A 25,113-nucleotide genomic window follows, 5' to 3' on the forward strand; every position below is an offset into this window, starting at 1 on the left:
GATTAATACTATGTTACAGGCTCGTAAATCTGTATCTAGGGAGATATATTATAGAGTCTGGAAGACTTATATTTCTTGGTGTCTTTCTCATCATTTTTCCTGGCATTCTTTTAGAATTCCGAGAATTTTACAGTTTCTTCAGGATGGTTTGGAGAAAGGTTTGTCTACAAGTTCCTTGAAAGGACAAATCTCTGCTCTTTCTGTTCTTTTTCACAGAAAGATTGCTAATCTTCCTGATATTCATTGTTTTGTACAAGCTTTGGTTCGTATAAAACCTGTCATTAAGTCAATTTCTCCTCCTTGGAGTTTGAATTTGGTTCTGGGGGCTCTTCAAGCTCCTCCGTCTGAACCTATGAATTCGTTGGAGATTAAATTACTTTCTTGGAAAGTTTTGTTCCTTTTAGCCATCTCTTCTGCCAGAAGAGTTTCTGAATTATCTGCTCTTTCTTGTGAGTCTCCTTTTCTGATTTTTCATCAGGATAAGGCGGTGTTGCGAACTTCTTTTGAATTTTTACCTAAGGTTGTGAATTCCAACAACATTAGTAGAGAAATTGTGGTTCCTTCATTATGTCCTAATCCTAAGAATTCTAAGGAGAAATCATTGCATTCTTTGGATGTAGTTAGAGCTTTGAAATATTATGTTGAAGCTACTAAGAATTTCCGAAAGACTTCTAGTCTATTTGTTATCTTTTCCGGTTCTAGGAAAGGTCAGAAGGCCTCTGCCATTTCTTTGGCATCTTGGTTGAAATCTTTAATTCATCATGCTTATGTCGAGTCGGGTAAAACTCCGCCTCAAAGGATTACAGCTAATTCTACTAGGTCAGTTTCTACTTCCTGGGCGTTTAGGAATGAAGCTTCGGTTGATCAGATTTGCAAAGCAGCAACTTGGTCTTCTTTGCATACTTTTACTAAATTCTACCATTTTGATGTGTTTTCTTTTTCTGAAGCTGTTTTTGGTAGAAAAGTACTTCAGGCAGCTGTTTCAGTTTGAATCTTCTGCTTATATTTTCAGTTTTTTTCATTATAAAATTTAAACTTTATTTTGGGTGTGGATTATTTTTCAGCGGAATTGGCTGTCTTTATTTTATCCCTCCCTCTCTAGTGACTCTTGCGTGGAAAGATCCACATCTTGGGTAGTCATTATCCCATACGTCACTAGCTCATGGACTCTTGCTAATTACATGAAAGAAAACATAATTTATGTAAGAACTTACCTGATAAATTTATTTCTTTCATATTAGCAAGAGTCCATGAGGCCCACCCTTTTTGTGGTGGTTATGATTTTTTTGTATAAAGCACAATTATTCCAATTCCTTATTTTTTATGCTTTCGCACTTTTTTCTTATCACCCCACTTCTTGGCTATTCGTTAAACTGATTTGTGGGTGTGGTGAGGGGTGTATTTGTAGGCATTTTGAGGTTTGGGAAACTTTGCCCCTCCTGGTAGGAATGTATATCCCATACGTCACTAGCTCATGGACTCTTGCTAATATGAAAGAAATGAATTTATCAGGTAAGTTCTTACATAAATTATGTTATCTTCATGTCAGTTAGATGCACGAGTAAGGCAAATGAAAATGTAATAACTAATTAATTAGATATATACACAAGCATTTTTATGGCAACCAGCTACACAAGAAGTATAAATATTAACATATAGCTAAGTAGGTAAATCAATAGGCAAGTATTTTTATGGCAAATAGTGTTGTATCTTCTAGTTACATAGATAATGTAAACCACCATATAGTACCGAACCAGTTAAGTGCGTAGACATGTAAGACATTCTGCATAGTACAATAAGGCTTTGAAAAGCTAGATGGAACACATTATATCAGCTACCTACTATGTGCACTACAATGATACAATGAGCATGCAAATAATTCTTACTGTGGCTCCTAAAAAAAAAAACTACACTAAAATAAAATGGTGAGGGTATGGCTAACATCGTTGTTAAATACACAAGCTGGACTAGGGGGGTTACTCCAAAGAAGTATAGCTGGCACAATGTCTTATAGCCTCTTAATCAGACCAAAGTCTTCATGAATAAGATATGGGGAGTTGACAGTTTTAGGCTGATTTGTCCGGCTAGTATTTACCCTACTCCAGTCCGAGTGTGCAAACAGCTCATATCGCAGTATTCCACTCATGTGAAGTAAGTGAAAAACAATTAGAGGGACAAGAGTGTAATGGAGGTCATGAGGGTATATGTTATGGCTAATTGTAGAGCTTTGTAAAGTCCTCTGGGTAAAATCAGCCAGCAGTGTTCTCAAGAACTATATGCACAGTACTCGTGCTAAATAGGGTTGCTCAACAGAGAAAACAACTAAATAGGAACATTGCTGAAATAGCGCTCCGCCTGTAACAGTCATCTAAACAGTCCTACCACAACAAGTAACCAAATTAAATGTTACACACAACGGTACTCACTGTTGGCTAGTATGCCAGTATGCAAGAGGTTAACTTTAGGTACAAGCAAGCAGAGCAAAGATTGAAAATTGCATGTCCCGGAACCTCAACCCACTAGCATGATAGCCAGATTAGATGACATAAGAACAAATCATCTAGCCGACACCGGTCTTTACTGTAGATTGCTTTATTTGTGAAGAAGCGTGTCCATGCTTCAGCTGCCTGTCATGTAAGATTGGAACCTGTTCCCTCCTTGCATGTATAAGTTCCGTTTCCAGCAGGTGAGAAGTTGGTGAGGTGAGAGCTACTAGGGTTGATAGAAAAGGATGCTCATTGTCCCGGATTTGGGTTCCTACCCTGCAGTACTTTAATGAAGATAGATCCCATACCTGTTCAATGCGACCCGGTGTGAGCATGTCTACCCTATGCAACCTTAGATATGGAGCTCCTGAGTTCCCTAATGTACTCGTAACAGAGCGGTAAGCCAATTCTACCTCATTCTGTAAGATCTGGGCCTGTTTCTCCGATTTACCCTCCTTAAGATGTGGTGTGGCTTCAGCCGTGTACAGTGTCTTATGCCTGCGCTGTACCTCTTCAATCTGGACTGCTGAATCTGGATTACACCCGGTCTGCTCTGGCTGATCAGAGGAGGTCCGGCATATACCCACAGTCTGAATACTCGCAGGAGGCTTGCTGGCCTACTTTCATATCACGATGAGGATAGGTAGGAGGTGGCGAGTGCCGAGGCCCTAGGTAAACACCATTCATATGGAGCTCCTCATCTGAAGCGACTCTGCTACTCCTATTGTAAATTACTTCCCGAATTGAGCCAAAAGTTTCTTGCAGCATTTCTGTGAAGGCTGTCTGGTGAAATTCCAGAAGCTTGCTTAGTTCCAAAACAATTTCTTCCGTAGCCACCATTGCTCAGACGAGTGGTATTGTCACCCTTCTATTTGAAAGTACTTAGGTGGTTTTTGAGGATAATGCAAGGCAGCACTATTCACTGCTTATAACCCCGGATCTTTCGAATCTAGGGGGGGGGGGAATGTGCGGCAGCCCCAGCAGTGAATAACACACAGTTCTCACTACCATGCGGTCTGTCCCCCGCCGCTTAGCTAAAGAGCATAGGGATGGTCAGCTTTACAAAAGAGGTTTCTAAGATCTCCCAGGGCTTCCCAAGAGACAGTAGCTTAAAACTTTGCTGTAGGAAACCATTTAAGTAGTAATTAATTCTTTAAGACCTAATGTAGATCAGGAGCTCCTCCAAAACATGACCTCCCACAACAGCTGTAGGCTCCGCCCCCATTAAGAAACTTTTTGGTAAATTGATCCTCCAACCATGTTTTTGAAGAAACAACACTAGTTGATTTGTGTGAGATTCTGCAGAACGTAAAGACTGAGCTAGTACCAAGATATCGTCCAAATAAGGAAACACCGCAATACCCTGCTCTTTGGTTTCCATAAAGCAGAGCACCTAGAACCTTTAAAAAGATTCTTTGAGTGGTTGCTAGTCCAAATGGAAGAGCAACAAATTGGTAATGCTCGTCTAGAAAAGAGAATGTCAGGAACTGATAATGATCTGAATGAATCGGAATATGAAGGTATACATCCTGCAAGTCCATTGTGGACATAAAATGTCCTTGCTGAACAAAAGGCAGAATAGTCCTTATAATCACCATTTGAAAGTTGGTACTCTTACATAACGATTCAAAATTTTCAGATCCAGAATTGGTCTGAATGAAATTTCCTTCTTTCGGACAATAGATTTGAATAAAAAACCAGACCCTGTTCCTGAAAAGGAACTGGCATGACTACCCCTGAAACTCCAGGTCTGAAACACACTTTAGGAAAGCCTGAGCTTTAACTGGATTTGCTGGGATGCGTGAGAGAAAAAAAATCTTCTCACAGGAGGACTTACTCAGAATCCTATTCGATACCCCTGAGAAACAATACTCTGAAACCATTGCTTTTGGACAGAATTTATCCAAACATACTTGAAAAAACCTTAATCTGCCCCCTACCAGCTGAGCTGGAATGAGAGTCGCACCTTCATGCGGACTTAGGGGCTGGCTTTTGGTTTCTTAAATGGCTTGGATTTATTCTATTTAAAGGGACAGTCAACCATAGAATTGTTATTGTTTTAAAAGATAGATAATCCCTTTATTACTCATTCCCCAGTTTTGCATAACCAACACAGTTATATGAATGTACTTTTTACCTTTGTGATTACCTTGTATCTAGGAACCTTCTTCCAGCCCCCTGATCACATGACTGTGACTATTTATTATCTATTGTCTTAAATTTAGCATTGTATTGTGCTAGATCTTAAATAACTTTCTGTGCCTGAACACAGTGTTATCTATATAGCCCACGTGTACTTTCTGTCTCTTTGTGTTGAAAAGAGATTTAAAAAGCATGTGATAAGAGGCAGCCCTCAAAGGCTTAGAAATTAGCATATGAGCCTACCTATGTTTAGTTTAAACTAAGAATACCAAGAGAAAAAAGCAAATTTGATGATAAAATTAAATTGGAAAGTCAATTAAAATTAAAAGTCCTATCTGAATAATGAAAGTTTAATTTATACTTGACTGTCCCTTTAATGAAGGTTTCCAATTGGAAACGGATTCCATAGGGAAGGATTAGGTTTTTGTTCCTTATTTGACAAAAAGAACGAAAACGATTAAAAGCTTTAGATTTACTCTTAGGTCTCTTATTACCTTGGAAAGAAAGAGATAGCAATCTAGACTTAAAAAGTCATATCAGCATTCCAAGATGTAAGCCACAAAGCTCTTCTGGCTAAAAATAGCTAAAGACATAGATCTAACATCAATCTTGATGATATCAAAAAATGGCATCAGAAATGATTAGTATGTTGCAGTAAGTGAACAATGCTAGATAAATCAGAATCCAATTCTTGTTGCGCTAATTCTCCAACAAAAATGTTGATGCAGCTGCAACATCAGCCAAAGAAATTGCAGGCCTGAGACAACCTGAATATAAATAAGCTTTCCTTAGATAAGATTCAAGTTTCCTATCTAAAGGAACTTAAGTACTATCTTCCATAGGAATAGAGGTACGTTCAGCAAGAGTAGAAATAGCCCCATCAACTTTCAGGATCTTTTCCCAAAACTCTATAGAAATTGCTGGTAAAGGATACAATTTTTAAACCTTGAAGAAGGAATAAAAGAAGTACCTGGCTTATTCCATTCCTTAAAAATCATATCAGAAATAGCATCAGGAAAAACCTCTGGAGTAACCACAGGAGGTTTAAAAACAGAATTTACTAGTTCTAATATCAAGAGGACGAGTTTCCACGATATCCAAAATAATTAACACTTCTTTAACAAAGAACGAAAAAACTTCATTTAAAATAAATAAGTAGATTTGTTAGTGTCAATATCTGAGGAAGGATCTTCTGAATCAGATAGATCCTCATCAGAGGAGGATAATTCATTATGTTGTCGGTCATTTGAAATTTCATTAACCTTATGAGAAGTTTTAAAAGACCTTTATATTAATTAGAAGGTAGAATAGCAGACAAAGCCTTCTGAATAGAATCAGTAACAAATTCTTAAAATTTCATAGGTATAACATGTACATTAAAAGTTGAAGGAACAACAACAGGCAATGTACTATTTACTGATGGACACAATATCTGCATGTAAAAGTTTATCATGATAACCATTACAAATGACATTCGGAAATATAATGCACTTAGCTTTAGTAGAACCGACATCAGGCAGCAAAGTTCCAACAGATACTTCTGAGACAGGATCAGATTGAGACATCTTGCAAAATGTAAAAGAAAAAACAACATATAAAGCACAATGCGTCAATTTCCTTATATGACAGTTTCAGGAATGGGAAAAAATTGCAAATAGCATAGCCCTCTGACATAGAAAAAGGCAAGAGGCAAATAGCAATGGGGTATTAAATTAATGAAAAAATTTGGCCACAAGTATGACGCACAACGTAATTGAACATTTTTTGGCGCCAACAACATCCGGTAATGACATACTCGCGTCACTAACGATGCAACCCTGTGTAAGGAAATGACGAACTTGCGTCAACGGACGTACTTTTGCGTCAAAAAATTCTCGCACCAAGAATGACGCAATAAAGTCTAGCATTTGGCGCGCCCACGGGCCTAATCCTGCCCGCAATTTGCAAGAAAAATGTAGTCAATTTGAAAAAAGACTAAACCCCAGGTAAGAAAAAATATTTCTTAATATGTTAATGTTCCCCAAATATGAAAGTGACAGTCTGCAAAAGGAAATACATGAACCTGACTCATGGCAAATATAAGTACAATACATATATTTAGAACTTTATATTAATGCATAAAGTGCCAAACCATAGCTGAGGTGTCTTAAGTAATAAAAACATACTTACCGAAAGACACCCATCCACATATAGCAGATAGCCAAACCAGTACTGAAACAGTTATCAGTAGAGGTAATGGTATATGAGAGTATATCGTCGATCTGAAAAGGGAGGTAGGAGATGAATCTCTACGACCGATAACAGAGAACCTATGAAATAGATCTCCCGTGAGGAAAACCATTGCATTCAATAGGTGATACTCCCTTCACATCCCTCTGACATTCGCTGTACTCTGAGAGGAATCAGGCTTCAAAATGCTGAGAAGCGCATGTCAACGTAGAAATCTTAGCACAAACTTACTTCACCACCTCCATAGGAGGCAAAGTTTGTAAAACTGAATTGTGGGTGTGGTGAGGGGTGTATTTATAGGCATTTTGAGGTTTGGGAAACTTTGCCCCTCCTGGTAGGATTGTATATCCCATACGTCATTAGCTCATGGACTCTTGCCAATTACATGAAAGAAATCTAGACAATCCCTGAATATTTTAATAATAAGGAATAGATAAGGGACACAATGTTTCAAAATCCACACTAAATCTGTAAGCAAAACATTATAAGGCAGTGAAGCTCCCTCTATGGCATAGCATTTGGGCTACTCACCTGAAGGACCCCAGCCAAAAATATGTGATAGCAGAGCTGCCTCCTAATAGAGTTGATTATTAGGCAGACCTAACCCATCCTTATTGATTGGATTTTGTAAGACAGTTCTGGAAATATGAGGATGTATACCTGCCCATATATATTGGTTCGATAATGACTTGTAATTATCTAATAGGGCCATTGGGAGTTTCAGGAACAGCGGAACAAATAGTAAATGTCTGGTAGTAACATCATCTTGAAAGCAGAGTTTCTGTTCATCCAAGAAACCTCCTTAAAGGGCCATTATACACTCCAAAAAATATAGGCTATTTAAATTAAGCACCAAAAGAAGATAGTTTATAATTTACATGTATTAGCAATTTTGCTGCTAACTCTCCTAAAAAATGATTATAAAGTTTCTAATCCTCTCAGTGCATGAGAATACGAACGTAATATCCACTAGCTTCAGAACAAGGCTTTTTCTACACTCCCTATCTAGTGTCCTTTACAGCCAGCCCCCATGCTAGGGCTGTCTGTGTAATAGATAAGGCATGTCACTTACAAATCCCCTCACATCTCTCAGCCATTTCTCCCTGACTGTTTACACTGGGCACAATCTCACTCCCCCCTCTGTCCTTCCGGTAAGCATTCTGTAGACACAAGGGGAATATTCCACTCACAGCTCTGTGAAACATGATCCTGAGATGTTTTACAGAGCTGTGTGTGAAAATATTCAGAGTGCCGTAGAGAGGACAAAGAGGGAGTCAGATATATGCACAGTTGTGCTCCACTCGTAATCTGGGATTTATATTTCTACCCATACCCAGTGATCTTCAATAAGCAAAGCATACACTGATGTAGAGTTTATAGAAGTAAAGTCTAGCTAGGCATACAATACCTGCATCACTCTTATAAATGTGTTTTTATATGGACAGATGTATTTTATATTTATATCAGCTGAGCACCACCTGAGAGATGAAGACAGAGCATTTAATTTTACCTGTAACAAACTGCACATGAGCTAAATCACAGGGATTTTACCCCAGCACATTCAGTTTCATATTCTGCACCTCAGCAACATCCAGAGCTCCGCCCCCTGCTTTACAGCTAAAATATGAATATTTATGAGACAGGAGAGTGGGAGTAGCTGGGGCGGAGCTCTGGATGTTGCAGAGGTGCAGAATATGAAACAGAGAATGTGCTGGGGTAAAATCCCTGTGATTTAGCTCATGTGCAGTTTGTTACAGGTAAAATGAAATGCTCTGTCTACATCTCTGAGGCGGTGCTCAGCTGATATAAATATAAAATATATCTGTCCATATAAAAGCACATTTATAGAGTGATGCAGGTAGTATGCCTAGCTAGACTTTACTTCTATAAACTGTACATCAGTGTATGCTTTGCTAATTGAAGATCACTGGGTATGGGTAGAAATATAAATCCAAGATTACGAGTGTTGCGCAACTGTGCATATATTTCTAGATTGTAAATTCCCACAGGAATAGGGCCCTCAATCCCTCCTGTATGTGTTTGTTAATTTTGTCCCGTCTCTTACAAGTCTTGTATTGTTTAATTTAAATGAATTGTATCCATGGACAGCGCTGTGGAATATGTTGGCGCTTCATAAATAAAGTATAATAATAAATCTGAATCCCTCTTTGTCTTCACTACAGCACTCTGAATATTTTCACACACAGCTCTGTAAAACATCTCAGGATCATGTTTCACAAAACTGTGAATGGAACATTCCCCTTGTGTCTACAGAATGCTTACCAGGAGGACAGAGGGGGTGTGTGGTGCCTAGTGTAAACAGTCAGGAAGAAACGTCTGAGAGGTGAGGGGATTTGTAAGTGACATGCCTTATCTATTACACAGACAGCCCTAGTATGGGGGCTGGCTGTAAAGGACACTAGATAGGGAGTGATAGGGAGTGTAGAAAAAGCCTTGCTCTGAAGCTAGTGGATATTACATTTGTATTTTCATGCACTGAGAGGATTAGAATCTTTATAATAATTTTTAGTTAGCAGCAAAATAGCTAATACATCTCAATTATAAATCTTCTTTTGGTGCTTAATTGAAATAGCCTATAGTTTTTTGAGTGTATAATGGCCCTTTAAGTCTGGGGAAAGAAAGACAACATTTAAGTTCTGCAAAGAGGGTTCCATGATTTTTTTTTTCAATTCACCAAGTGAAATTATGCGATAATCGCACACCAAGATGTTTGAGTCCACTACAACACCATACAAATGGTTATAGGACCTGTAAACTTAGAATCTCAATTTCAGGGAGATTTAGGGGGTAAACATCCATTTTTATCAACATTTAGTTTATAAGATAAGGAACCAAAGTAATTAAACAAGTCAAAACAAAATTGGAAGGAATTTTTCAGGTTCCATTAAAAAGACTTGGTTGTCTGCGAACAGACTCAGTTTCTGATAAGTACCATATAAGAAGAGACCCTTTATCATCTGTTTTTTTTTTTCAAAATAGCTACAGCCAACAGTTCAATGGAGAGAGCAAATAATAGAGGGGACAACCCTGGTGGGTTCCATTGTGGTCTCTTGCACTTTGATGTTAACACAGGGGCTCATCACCGTGTACAGCTATGCACTAGATCAATTTAAATTCCAGCTAGGGAAACACTGTCATCTCAGTGACCACTTGACTATAATGCTTTCAATAGTGTCTACATTTAAAAGATGGGTTTATCAACATATAATAAGGGCCTTAGGGTATCTACACATAGATGCACCCTCCCATGAAACTCAAATAAATGCACATTTGTGGCAGGTGATCGCTTGGCTACTCAAACCTATATAGGGACCCCAATTTCCAAACACAATGGGACACTTTTTAAACACTTGAGATGCAGAGGATCCTCAAAAAGCTACAAAAGCTCATCCACCATGGAGGTCCACATGTAGTCATTACCAGCACTCCAAAAAATGCACAGATGTTGATTATGTGTCTCTGCACTGAAGAGGTTAAGCTCTGATTTCCTTTAATAATTTTCTGCAGAGTAATAAGATTTGATTTCTGAGCAAAACATTTATCACATTCAGAATATAAAAATCCTCTCTCCTGTATGAATTTTCTGATGCATAATAAGATGTGATTTCAGAGTAAAACATTTTCCACAGCCAGAACATGAGAATTCTTTCTCTCCTGTATGATTTTTTCTGATGCATAATAAGATGCGATTTCAGGGTAAAACATTTCTCAGCCAAAACATGAAAATTACTTTTCTCCTGTGTGAATTTTGTGATGCATAATAAGAGTTGATTTCATAGTAAAACATTTCCCACAGACAGAACATGAATATGTTTTTTCTCCTGTGTGAATTTTCTGATGATGAATAAGATGTGATTTCCGATTAAAACATTTCCCACAGTCAGAGCATGAAAATGCTTTTTCTCCTGTGTGAATTTTGTGATGTTGAATAAGATGAGATTTCTGAGTAAAATATTTCCCACAGTCAGAACATGAAAATGCTTTTTCTCCTGTATGAATTTTCTGATGATTAATAAGATATGATTTCAGAGTAAAACATTTATCACAGTCAGAACATGAAAATGCTTTTTCTCCTGTATGAATTTTCTGATGTTTAATAAGATATGATTTCCGAATAAAACATTTCCCACAATCACAACATGAAAATGCTTTTTCTCCTGAATGAATTTTCTGATGATGAATAAGATTTGATTTTTGACTAAAACATTTCCCACAGACAGAACATGAAAATGCTTTTTCTCCTAGGTGAATTTTGTGATGAGTATTAAGGTCTGATTTCCTAGTAAAACATTTCCCACAGTCAGAACATGAAAATGCTTTTTCTCCTGTATGAATTTTCTGATGATTAATAAGATATGATTTCCGAGTAAAACATTTATCACAGTCAGAACATGAAAATGCTTTTTCTCCTGTATGAATTTTCTGATGTTTAATAAGATATGATTTCCGAGTAAAACATTTCCCACAATCACAACATGAAAATGCTTTTTCTCCTGAATGAATTTTCTGATGATGAATAAGATTTGATTTTTGACTAAAACATTTCCCACAGACAGAACATGAAAATGCTTTTTCTCCTAGGTGAATTTTGTGATGAGTATTAAGGTCTGATTTCCTAGTAAAACATTTCCCACAGTCAGAACATGAAAATGCTTTTTCTCCTGTATGAATTTTGTGATGCATTATAAGATATGATTTCCGAGTAAAACATTTCCCACAGTCAGAACATGAAAATGCTTTCTCTCCTGTATGAATTTTCTGATGATCAATAAGAACTGATTTCCAAGTAAAACATTTTCCACAGTCAGAACATGAAAATGCCTTTTCTCCTGTGTGAATTTTGTGATGCATAATGAGATATGATTTCCGAGAAAAACATTTCCCACATTTAGAACATGACAATTCTTTATTTCCTGTATGAGATTTCAGATGGTCAAAAAGAAAGGATTTCTCTGTGAAACATTTCCCACATTCAGAACATAAATTTCCTTTTTGACTTCTTTGATTTTGGAAAAGACTGAAAGAAGCATTTCCCCTCTGACCACAACTGTAGTTTGTGAATTCACCTGTTAATAAGAAATATGAGAGTAATGTTATTTATTAATTGTATAATTATTTTCTTTTGAGAACATTTTAACTGTTCTGAATAAGTGTCTGCTATAAGGGTACAAGACAAACTATGATCCCTAGACCATTTCCCAGCCACCATGCTAAGGGTTAAGGGTAGTTTACTGGACATTAGGGACTATTTTTAAGGATGCCTCTGTATTCCACATTTGTCAATCACTAAAATAAATAGAAGTTAATGTCAAACTTTTAGCTATTATTTTTCTTAAATGTATGTAGAGCTTTTTAATTATGTTCATAGACAATGTTAGTAACACAATTATTTTAGATCTAAAACTACTCTTTACAACTGTTACTTATTCGCACAAAGTATTCAGCTTTATTATTATTATTATTTTTTAGAACGTTGCATTTATACTACATCCTTTACTTGTAATGAACTATTTAGTGAACATGAACAAATATTTCCGGAATTAATTTTGGTATTGTTTTTATCTATTGCAATTTAAAAACAGTGCTTTTAAAATGATGTTCACATTAAATTTCATTAATATAATTACTTCAGTTACAAAAGTATAATTATTGTTTGTGTGAACAAATTTTGCTTTGGTGCTTGCTGCCTTTTCAATACATGCTGTTGGATTTCTATGCAATATATGCATTTGTAGTGTAGTTAAATGTACATTTTTTTAAGGTTATGATGAATAATTCAGTGGCATGAAAGTTTATTTTAAAAAATAAGCTTTTCCACTAAATAAGGCAAAATTCTTTAAGGGTAGAGTAATCTCCTCATTAGAATTTATATAAATTACTGCCCTTTTCTGTATCAGGTACTGCAGGGCAGACAAAATTGTTTGAAACAAAGAGGCAGCCCTGAAAATTTTGAAATAAGTAGTTTTGAAGTATCCACTTGAAGAATTTTGATTGCACAAAAAAATTAGACATCAAACTGTATACCAAGCTGAGAAAAAAGTACATTATTAAAGAGGCAAATTAAAACAAGAATTTGAGTAAAATACTAAATCTAGCATTATTACATTTCCAGCCAAGCTGACTGTCGCCTCTGCAGGGCAGTGCCGTGCCATATTCTAACCTAGGTTTCGTTTACCTGATAAATTAATTTCTTTCATGATGGCAAGAGTCCACAAGATCATCACATGTGGGGTTATACTCCACTCCACTAGAAGGAGGCAAGAACACACCTACAAACCAGAGCTTTAATTCATCTGACTCTCCCACTATCCCTCAGTCATATGGCCAAGTAGAGAAAAAAAAACATAGAAAAGCAGGAAAGGGCAAATGAAGTGTAAAACACATCCTGCCACCAGCTGTACAGAATAAAAAGGGTGGGGCTCATGGACTCTCATCATCATGAAATATATTATCAGATATCATGATGGAAAGAGTCCACACGATCATAACAAGTGGGATTACATTCCACATCACTAGGAGGCAAAACCACACCTGGAAACAAGAGCTTTCATTCCTCTGACTCTCCCACAATCCCTTAGTCATACATGTGGCTAAGTAGAGAGTAAAAAAAAACACAGGAAAGGACAAAGCAGGCAAATGAAGTGCAAAACAAGTCCTGACATCAGCTGTACAGAATAACAAGGGTGGTGCTCATGGACTCGCACCATCATGAAAGAAATGATGAGGTAGTATATATTTTGTGTTTATTCATAATATATAAGAGCATCACATATGGGAACTTATACCCACAGTGAAGCACACAACACTGCTATGAGTCTTCCACAGTCAAGTATGCCTTATGAATTAAGGCATTAAGCCAATTGACTAAAGTAACTGCAATAGCTTTGTGACTCTTGCATGGTCAAGAAAAATGTACTTACAAAGAACAAGTGTCTGAAGGATTTTGTGGCTTCCACACAGAACTTTATATTTCTCGCCACATCAAGACTGTGAAGATGTAATTTCTTAGTATTCCTATGAGTTGGGCACATGGATGGAACCCCAATTTCCTACTCATGTTCAAGTGGAGGAGCTTAAAAATCGTCAGACCCAGTTTAAGACGCCAATCACTGAATCACAAGCTTAATTCTAATGAAGGCCTGAACAAAGGTCTGAATATAAGGAATTTTGGCAATTTTCTTATGATACAGAACAGATATGATCAAAATCTGACCCTTAAGTGAACTGGCTGATGCGCCTAGCTCCAAGCTATCCATTTTTTTTGTTTAAATATTTGTATTGATTTTCAAATCAAAACATCCTAATACAAATAAACTTCAAACAGTTAACATCACAGGTTCAGTCTGTACAAGAGTCACATTCAATATATAATTGTCTGTATTTTACTCTGAATAAACTTGTCATCATATTAAACATAATATCTTATCTCCAACAGAAAGAAACACTCTTATATACTGCCTCCTTCAAAGTTAATCCTCTACCTGGCGGTCTGTCCCAACCTTCTAGTTCTTTCAATATGCATAATATATGGTTCCCACATTTCGATGAAGCGGTCTCTAGAATTTAGGAGTTCTGCCATGGCACTGGACATATTATAGTGATATTCTATTCTCTTTTTAATGTATTCAAAGGTAGGAACATCTGTTTTCCAAAACTTAGCTATGCACATATGTGTAACAGTACATATCATATTAACTAACTTGGAGTGCCTCTTTAGATGCCCTTCTAATGGGAAATGCAGAAGGGCCTGCTCTGGAGAAAGGGCTATATCTGCTTCAAGTATTAAGCTTAAATAGTGTGAAATTTGATCCCATACCCGCCTGACTCCACTACAATGCCACTGTTACGGTACCAACAGGATACCAAGGGTTAATACCAGGGAACAATGTCCTGCATACAGAATCAGCACTTCACAACCTCGATCAGTTTCCCTGCAAACATGAGACCAAGCTCCACATTTCTGGTTTAAAAAAGAATATCTTTATTAAAGGCTGAATGCCTAGTATTTATACAGGTTTTGACTCCAGATGGGGGGGTTGAATATAACCCTGGCTTCAGGTTACAGAGGGCATTGGTTAAACAGTAAAGCAAACATATGAACAATGCATCAAACCTCTAAGAATTGTCTATTCACAGGTAAAACAGATTAACATATTAAGTACTCAGACAATCTGATGTTGGGCAGTCTAGTTAACATAATCACACAAAACCCAATCAGTTTACCTAGACAGACTCCTGAGACACAATCAGATCTTAAACATACATAGAATACATCTTATTACAGAATATAGGAACAGTTCTTATTAGCTATAAAGTCTTTTATGCCCACTTGGCTTATAGAGTCACAATTGCTCCCACAAGGGGCACTCACACCCTGTACCCATCCTGTATTTATGGATACAGGGTGACATAGACATAAGACAGAGTTATGAAAGTACATGGGGTGTCCAGCATATAAAATTCCATATTTCCATGCAGTCTCTGGGTATCCTTAAGCCCATGTACCTCCAGCCCAAAGAATGTTCCATAACAGGCCCTCCAATGTACAGTGGCGAGATTGGTTTTGTCACATCTCTCCCCTTTTCCAAACAGACTAACAGGGTATCTGACCTCCTGCCGGTCAGTGCCCTGGTTAGTCCAGCAACCCACCCATAAAACACAATTAGTAGTACAGCCCACCCACAATAAATGGTTACTACACCTGAGTACGGGGAAAACTTGTCCATGTCCAGGTGCCTCACCACAGCTGTGTGGGGGACTTGTACGCTGAATTGGTGGGTTGCGAGGTGGGCAGAGACCAGCTGTACTCTGCCCGGGTGCCAGCACTACCATGGAAGTAGCCTGGTGGGAGCCTGGTTGCTGGAGGGGGAGACCGACTGTCTCCCCTTTGGATACATAGCTGTGCTGCTGGAGGGGGAGACCAATCGTCTCCCCTTTGACAGGACCAACTGTCCCTACCCCTTGTAACGCAGCCTGCCGCTGGGGAATGGAGTCTGGGCTCCCAATTCCCTGTATATTCCTCTGCTGCTGGGGGACAGGACCAACTGTCTCTGCCCCCTGTAACTCAGCCTGCCGCTGGGGAATGGAGTCTGGGCTCCCAATTCCCTGCATATCACTCTGCTGCTGGGGGACTGGACCAACTGTCTCTGCCCCCTGTAACTCAGCCTGCCGCTGGGGAATGGAGTCTGGGCTCCCAATTCTCTGCATATCACTCTGCTGCTGGGGGACAGGACCAACTGTCTCTGCCCCCTGTAACTCAGCCTGCCGCTGGGGAATGGAGTCTGGGCTCCCAATTCCCTGCAGGACCGGTGGAGAGACCTCGGTCCCATCTCCACCGGCCACCTGGGGTCCTTCCCAGTAAATCTCCACAATATCTTCCCAGCTGGATGGGTCTGGATCTGGGTCTTTCACCTTGCTGTCCTGCTGAGCCTTCCCAATGGAGTGGAAGAGATCTCGGTAGTCCTGCTCCAGTTCCCACTCCAGGGCTGCTAAGTGAGCCAGGTCTGGCTCTACTTCATGGGGGTCAGCCCAGTCATGCCTAGCCTCCCTCTCATAGAAAATGTCCTGAAGTCTGGTCTGCGCAGGGCTCCCAAAGTCAGGCTCTGCAAAGGACTCCCATAACAAGCCAGGACCATCAAACTCCTCTCCCTCTGGTTTGTCATGCTCAGCTGTCCAGGGTATATACTGTGCCATATACCACCAGAGCGCCTGGTAGGCATGTCAGTTTGCTGGGACAATCCATCTGTATTCCCGTTATGAGAAAGAATTCCTGTCCATACAAACAAGGGTTCAAATTCCTCAGTGCCCAGACCAGGGCCAAACAGTCCTTCAAAATCCCATCAGCTTCTTTACGAGTTTTCTGTACCTGCTCTTTATAGGTATCCACAATCCCTTCATACTGACATAGGGTGCCCTTGAGTTGCTGCACCTCACTATGAGCCAGCGTCAGCTTCTCCTCAAGTGTCGCTAAGTTTGTCTTTAAGGTTTCATGTCCCACTCTCAAGCTGGTGTTTTCTGCAGTCTGTCGGTGCAGCTTGTCTAGCAGAGATTCACGTTCTAAACGTGCTTTTTCCTCTGCGCTCCTCTTCTCCTTCATCAGCGCATTGTAACGGGACCTCCACATATCAATAGCGGATAGAGATTTACTGAGCTCAGCGTCCTGGGGCTTAGCAGCAGGTGGGTCAGTCTCTGCTGCACGGATCTGGGCACGGGTAGTCACAGAGTTAACATCAGCGGGACCCATAGGAGCGTAGGCAGAAACAAGGGGGGCCAAGTCATTTCCAAGAAGAACATCAGCAGGTAAGTCCTTCTTGACCCCCACATTCACAGGTCTAGCGCCCACCCCCCAATCCAAATGTACCCTGGCAACAGGTAGGCTGAACACATCGCCCCCTGCTACCCTCACAGCCACAGTGTCTCCAGTGTACTGTTTCTCAGACACCAAGTTCTTTTGAAGCAAGGTCATGGTAGCACCAGTATCCCGTAGACCACTGACCTTCTTCCCATTCACTTTAACCAGTTGCCGGTTATTCCGGTGGGCAGCTTGCACAAGGTCTGCCTCATGTAGGATGCTCCAGCATTCTTGCGCCTCTACGTAGCAGGGGCCGCAGGCTGAGGATTACGTGGGATTCCGCCGGCGGGTCTTCTCCAGGACTGCGCTTGGTTCGCTGCGTTTAGGGGACACTCTGGTCTTTTGTGCCCTAGTTGCTTACATCTAAAGCACCGAATAGGTTGTGAGTAGCACCGCAATTTGAACAGGGCTCTCTGAGGGTAGTTCGTGGCCGGAGGCCGTGTGGTATAGCGGTGCGCCGGGGTTTGGTAACTGGCAGCTGCTGGGGTGACTGGGGGGTCTGTACTCCACTCTAGCAGGGGGCTTAGTGGTAGCAGTGTCCAGTTTGCGGGCATCCGTATACTCATCTGCCAAGCGAGCCGCTTCCTGCAGGGTGGAGGGTTTACGGTCCCGAACCCACTCTCGAACTCCTGCGGGTAACTTGTCGAAGCAATGTTCCAACAGGAATAGCTGCAGCACCTCTTCCCCAGATATGGCTTGGCACCCCGCTATCCAGTGAGCTGCTGTGCGGTGCACCTTACATGCCCACTCAAGGTAGGAATCTCCAGCTAATTTAACAGTGTCTCTGAACCGCCTCCGGTATGCCTCCGGTGTAACCGCATACCTGGAGAGCAGAGCCTCTTTTACAGTATTATAATCCCTGACTTCCTCATCTGGAATGGCCCGAAAAGCCTCTCTGGCCCGGCCGGATAATTTTCCAGATAATATCGTGACCCAGTCCTCTGCGGGTACCTTGTGTAGTGCACATTGCCTCTCAAAATCCGCAAGGTACCCATCAATCTCTCCTTCTGTTTCCAGGAAGTTTTTAAAAGCTGCAAAATTTACTTTTCTCTTTTCCATCTTAGTCAGTATTGTAATAATCCCCCTCTTCCTGAGGTTACTGGCTTGTGTAGTTGCTCTTCTGGGCGATAAGGTTCATTCCGTCGCTTGCCACCAATTGTTACGGTACCAACAGGATACCAAGGGTTAATACCAGGGAACAATGTCCTGCATACAGAATCAGCACTTCACAACCTCGATCAGTTTCCCTGCAAACATGAGACCAAGCTCCACATTTCAGGTTTAAAAAAGAATATCTTTATTAAAGGCTGAATGCCTAGTATTTATACAGGTTTTGACCCCAGATGGGGGGGTTGAATATAACCCTGGCTTCAGGTTACAGAGGGCATTGGTTAAACAGTAAAGCAAACATATGAACAATGCATCAAACCTCTAAGAATTGTCTATTCACAGGTAAAACATATTAACATATTAAGTACTCAGACAATCTGATGTTGGGCAGTCTAGTTAACATAATCACACAAAACCCAATCAGTTTACCTAGACAGACTCCTGAGACACAATCAGATCTTAAACATACATAGAATACATCTTATTACAGAATATAGGAACAGTTCTTATTAGCTATAAAGTCTTTTATGCCCACTTGGCTTATAGAGTCACAATTGCTCCCACAAGGGGCACTCACACCCTGTACCCATCCTGTATTTATGGATACAGGGTGACATAGACATAAGACAGAGTTATGAAAGTACATGGGGTGTCCAGCATATAAAATTCCATATTTCCATGCAGTCTCTGGGTATCCTTAAGCCCATGTACCTCCAGCCCAAAGAATGTTCCATAACAGGCCCTCCAATGTACAGTGGCGAGATTGGTTTTGTCACAGCCACCACATATGTAGATATGTCCCCGCTTTGTCGCATCCTCTATAACATTTATGATGTTCCCGATCCTCAGCTTTAGCCCACCTATTGGGGTAGATGTACCATCTGTGTAATACCTTGAGGTAATTTCCTTTTAATGTAGCATTAGGGGAGAATTTGAGACCTCTCTGGATATTTTCTGCCCAGGTCTCGACTGACCAAGATCTACCTAAGTCCTGTTCCCATTTCTTCATGCTATTGTTTTTTTTATCCCTCTTTTTGATGTTGAAAATTGGATATAGTAAAGTAACTATACCCCTCTTATATTCTCTAGTTAAGCACAATGACTCGTATATGGTGTTATGTTCTTTCTTTGTGTTTCCTAATACCTCTTGTACCCTGGATTTGAGTTGTAGGTAGTGGAACCAGAGATTTCTGTCAGGTTCTCCCAGTTCTTCATATTGTTGAAAAGATAATATCCTACCATTGACAAGTGCATCTGCTATACGATATAAGCGCTTATTTTCCCATTTTCCCTTCACTTGTGATTTTGTTATTGACTTGATGGGTATCAGGGGTGTAGCCTGGGATCGGTTTTTGATAATTGTAAAGATTCTGTTTAATTTATCCCATAAAATAATGGTGTGGTGTATTGCTACATATTGTCGTAGAGTTTGAGGTCTGTCTTGTTTGTCTGCCCACAGTAATCTATCTAATCTGCCTACCTCCATGATGTCAATTTCTAACTGAACCCATTGTGGAGTCTTTGTCGTTCTGTGCCATTGGATAATTTGGGCCATTCTAGCTGCATAATAGTAAGATATTAAGTCTGGTAGTCCCCCCCATGACTTGTGTCTGGTCAAAGTGTCCTTATTAATTCTTGCCCTTTTCCCCTGCCAAATAAATTTAAGAATTTCCTTTTGCATTATTTGTAGTTCTGATATCGGTATATTTATTGGAAGAGAGCGAAATAGATAAAGGATTTTAGGTAGTATCGTCATTTTGATGGACATAAGCCTTCCATATAATGAAAGATTGTGTTTAGCCCAAGTGGTCAACAAAGCTTTAACATGTTTAAATATAACTGTAATATTTTCTTTGTATAGATTGAGTACATTTCGTGAAAGAAAAATAGCTAGATACTTGATGGATGTTTTGCCCAAGAGAATAATCTCCAATAATAGAATTACTTGTACTACAATGTCATCTTTGAATCCATCAGGTGGTCTCCTTTATTTAAGGGTAGAGTAATCTCCTCATTAGAATTTATATAAATTACTGCCCTTTTTCTGTATCAGGTACTGCAGGGCAGACAAAATTGTTTGAAACAAAGAGACAGCCCTGAAAATTTTGAAGTAAGTAGTTTTGAAGAGTCCATTTGAAGAATTTTGATTGCACAAAAAAATAGACATCAAACTGTATACCAAGCTGAGAAAAAAGTACATTATTAAAGAGGCAAATTAAAACAAGAATTTGAGTAAAACAATACTAAATCTAGCATTATTACATTTCCAGCCAAGCTGACTGTCGCCTCTGCAGGGCAGTGCCATATTCTAACCTACGTTTTGTTTACCTGATAAATTAATTTCTTTCATGATGTCAAGAGTCCACAAGATCATCACATGTGGGGTTATACTCCACTCCACTAGGAGGCAAGAACACACCTACAAACCAGAGCTTTAATTCATCTGACTCTCCCACTATCCCTCAGTCATACATATGGCCAGGTAGAGAAAAAAAAAACATAGAAAAGCAGGAAAGGGCAAATGAAGTGCAAAACACATCCTGCCACCAGCTGTACAGAATAAAAAGGGTGGGGCTCATGGACTCTCATCATCATGAAATATATTATCAGATATCATGATGGAAACAGTCCACACGATCATAACAAGTGGGATTACATTCCACATCACTAGGAGGCAAAAACACACCTAGAAACAAGAGCTTTCATTCCTCTGACTCTCCCACAATCCCTTAGTCATACATGTGGCCAAGTAGAGAGTAAAAAAACACAGGAAAGGACAAAGCAGGGCAAATGAAGTGCAAAACAAGTCCTGCCATCAGCTGTACAGAATAACAAGGGTGGTGCTCATGGACTCTCACCATCATGAAAGAAATTATGAGGTAGTATATATTTTGTGTTTATTCATAATATATAAGAGCATCACATATGGGAACTTATACCCACAGTGAAGCACACAACACTGCTATGAGTCTTCCACAGTTAAGTATGCCTTATGAATTAAGGCCTTAAGCCAATTGACTAAAGTAACTGCAATAGCTTTGTGAATCTTGAATGGTCAAGAAAAATGGACTTACAAAAAAGAAGTGTCTGAAGGATTTTGTGGCTTCCACACAGAACTTTAGATTCCTCGCCACATCAAGACTGTGAAGATGTAATTTCTTAGTATTCCTATGAGTTGGGCACATGGATGGAACCCCAATTTCCCACTTATGTTCAAGTGGAGGAGCTTAAAAATCATCAGACCCAGTTTAAGACGCCAATCACTGAATCACAAGCTTAATTCTAATGAAGGCCTGAACAAAGGTCTGAATATAAGGAATTTTGGCAATTTTCTTATGATACAGAACAGATATGATCAAAATCTGACCCTTAAGTGAACTGGCTGATGCGCCTAGCTCCAAGCTATCCATTTTTTTGTTTAAATATTTTTTATTGATTTTCAAATCAAAACATCCTAATACAAATAAACTTCAAACAGTTAACATCACAGGTTCAGTCTGTACAAGAGTCACATTCAATATATAATTGTCGGTATTTTACTCTGAATAAACTTGTCATCATATTAAACATAATATCTTATCTCCAACAGAAAGAAACACTCTTATATATTGTCTCCTTCAAAGCTAATCCTCTACATGGCGGTCCGTCCCAACCTTCTAGTTCCTTCAATATGCATAATATATGGTTCCCACATTTCGATGAAGCGGTCTCTAGAATTTAGGAGTTCTGCCGTGGCACTGGACATATTATAGTGATATTCTATTCTCTTTTCAATGTATTCAAAGGTAGGAACATCTGTTTTCCAAAACTTAGCTATGCACATACGTGTAACAGTACATATCATATTAACTAGCTTGGAGTGCCTCTTTAGATGCCCTTCTAATGGGAAATGCAGAATGGCCTGCTCTGGAGAAAGGGCTATATCTGCTTCAAGTATTAAGCTTAAATAGTGTGAAATGTGATCCCATACCCGCCTGACTCCACTACAATGCCACCACATATGTAGATATGTCCCCGCTTCTTTGCATCCTCTATATAACATTTATGATGTTCCCGATCCTCAGCTTTAGCCCACCTATTGGGGTAGATGTACCATCTATGTAATACCATGAGGTAATTTTCTTTTAATGTAGCATTAGGGGAGAATTTGAGACCTCTCTGGATATTTTCTGCCCAGGTCTCGACTGACTAAGATCTACCTAAGTCCTGTTCCCATTTCATCATATTGATGGATGTTTTTGCCCAAGAGAAGGTAAAATTAATCTCCAATTAAAGGTTAAAGGTTGTGACACTTGGGGAGAAGTAGATGGCATAACCCGATTCTCTTCTGACTGAGAATCATTCTGAGACATACTTTTATCAGCTAAAATATGTTCTTTGCAATGTAAGGCCCTTTCAGTACATGAGGGACACATTTTAAGTGGGGGTTCCACAATAGCTTCTAAACACATGGAACATTGACTTTCCTCAATGTCAGACATGTTAAAACAGGCTAGTAATGACCACAGACTTGAAACACTTTATTTTATGAAAAAAATAACAATCTGAAAAACCTGTACTGCGCCTTTAAGAGAAAAAAAAGCATACAATTTTTCCAAAACTGCTTTAAAACGATAAAATTATCCCAATTTTATGATAAAAGCATCCCAACTTGTCAGCTAAGTTTGCCCCACAAGGAAAGGAATACTTAACCCTTACCAAAAAAACGTTGTGCTATAAAACATTAACTTCGAATAAAAACACCCCCTGCACCTCGCCACAGCCCTGCTGTGGCGCCTACCTGCCCTCAGGGGTCTGTAAAATCGGATTAAACCTTCGATTAGGCCCAATACTGTTTTGAAAGGCCCACTGGAGTTGGAGCTTGCTGCTTGTCTGGGAAAAACAACTGCGCAACTGAGGCGCGAAAATAGGCCTCGCCCATCTCACTCGATGTCTCACAGCCTAAAATAACCGCACCAGAGCGGTCTAAAACCTAGCCATGTGGGTTCATATACCCATAAATGAAGCCATGTGTACCCTCTATACTTAATAAAGTAGAAAAACGTTGATCATAAAAAACGTTATCTGTAACTCCCAGTCATGAAAATGTTTGCCCACAAACATCATAACATCAGTGTCAACCATTTTTTTATAGCCCAATATGCAAATCCAGTAATACCCCTCTTTATACTTTAGGATTACTGCTTACCCTTTCCCTCATGGGGATACTGTCAGCCAATTCTGAAATAACACAGTCTCTCCAGAAAAAAAATGACTAAGTACTCCTCAGCCATTCTGTGGGAACTACTCTGGATTTTAGTAACAACTGCTAAGATCATCAGCCTCCAGGCAGAAGTCTTCATCCATCTGGTGCCTGGGAGAAAATAGCACACCGGTACCATTTAAAATAAACTCTTGCTTGAAGAAAATAAAAACTAACATTTTATCACCTCTCACTTTACCCTTCCTATTACTTAGAGTAGGCAAAAAGAATGACTGGGGGGGGTGGAGTCAAGGGAGGAGCTATATAGACAGCTCTGCTGTGGTGCTCTTTGCCACTGTTAGCAGGAGGATAATATCCCACAAGTAAAGGATGAATCCGTGGACTCGTCGTATCTTATAGAAGAAAATATGTGTTTTGGATAACTTACAGTAAGTACCATTTCTAAATATGAGAATATGTTATAATATTGCAGAGAATTACACTGCTCTTAACCAGCTGCTAGATAATGTCACCTGGCTGGCAAATTTACTGTGGAAAACACTGTTGCTTGTGTATTGTGTGCACATAACGTTTCTTTGCGTATGACCTTTACAAGTTCTGTAACATTTGCATATGGATGAGCAGGACCACGCTAGCCCACAGGATGCGTTAAAACAACAAGGTATTTCTTTGGAGAACTTGATTATAAAACTATTTATGTAGCACAATTGTTACTTTACTTTGAGTTCCGTGATTGTTCCTGTTTAATGTCCCTTTACAATACTTCAATCGATACTTACAATATTGATTTAAAGTTTAAACAATGTTTGTCTGTAACAAGTATAGGTAATGAAGTGGATAACAAGCTGAGAACATTCACAGTAGTTACTTAACCTACATCTCACAACAGTGATCTAACATCTTCTTACCCTAAACCCACATGGATCGTCTGTCAGCCCTACAACCACATAAAATCGAAGATGAAGCAAATGGCCCTGCAGGTGATTTGTCACATGATTCCTCAGATCAGACCGCTCACACTGCATGTTAGTCCTCAGATCAAACAAATGTTGCTAAGATTTTTACCAATTAGCATGAAACATCACTATCAGTGGATGTGAAACAGGAAACCCAGGTATTTTCATAATCAGTAGCGGCCAATGTGGTCTACAGCATTATTAATATGCAGAAACAAAGATAGAGCAAAGGAAACAAGTTCCTTAAAAAGGTCTATTTTCAGGATCAAACTCCTCCACGTCAGGTAATAAGGGAGGTAACTAAGCTTCTTTCATTCAGTAGAACATCTGCATCTGGTTCCACATAAATTATCAGAAGGTTGAACATGGTGACTAATAATCCCAAAGAGTTATTAGTGAAACAGAAACTAGTGCATAAAGAGCATATGGGACCAGCATCTTTAGTGGTTAAAGGGACAGTCTACACAGTCCATACCGATTGACCGCCTTTCAGGCTGATAACCGGGGCCGATATTCTGTACATTTAAAGTTTTGAAAAGTCAACACAATTTCTACACAAATCTGGTATAAACTGAACATGCTTATTAAAATTTGAAACCTTAAAAGAAAACAACT

General features: G+C 39.4%; 1 protein-coding gene across 1 annotated transcript in view; it reads right to left on the reverse strand.

The window, feature by feature from the left end:
- Positions 1-9,676: 9,676 nt before the first annotated feature.
- LOC128657248 (gastrula zinc finger protein XlCGF26.1-like) overlaps positions 9,677-25,113 on the reverse strand; it is a 135,009-nt gene continuing 119,572 nt past the window's right edge. The window contains exon 6 of the mRNA XM_053711520.1: positions 9,677-11,944. Coding sequence (XP_053567495.1) covers positions 10,605-11,944 — 1,340 coding nt within the window. The 3' untranslated portion in view covers positions 9,677-10,604. The remainder of the gene's footprint in view (positions 11,945-25,113) is intronic.

This window comes from Bombina bombina, chromosome 4 (genome assembly GCF_027579735.1).
Source record: "Bombina bombina isolate aBomBom1 chromosome 4, aBomBom1.pri, whole genome shotgun sequence".
Taxonomy (NCBI): Eukaryota; Metazoa; Chordata; class Amphibia; order Anura; family Bombinatoridae; genus Bombina; species Bombina bombina.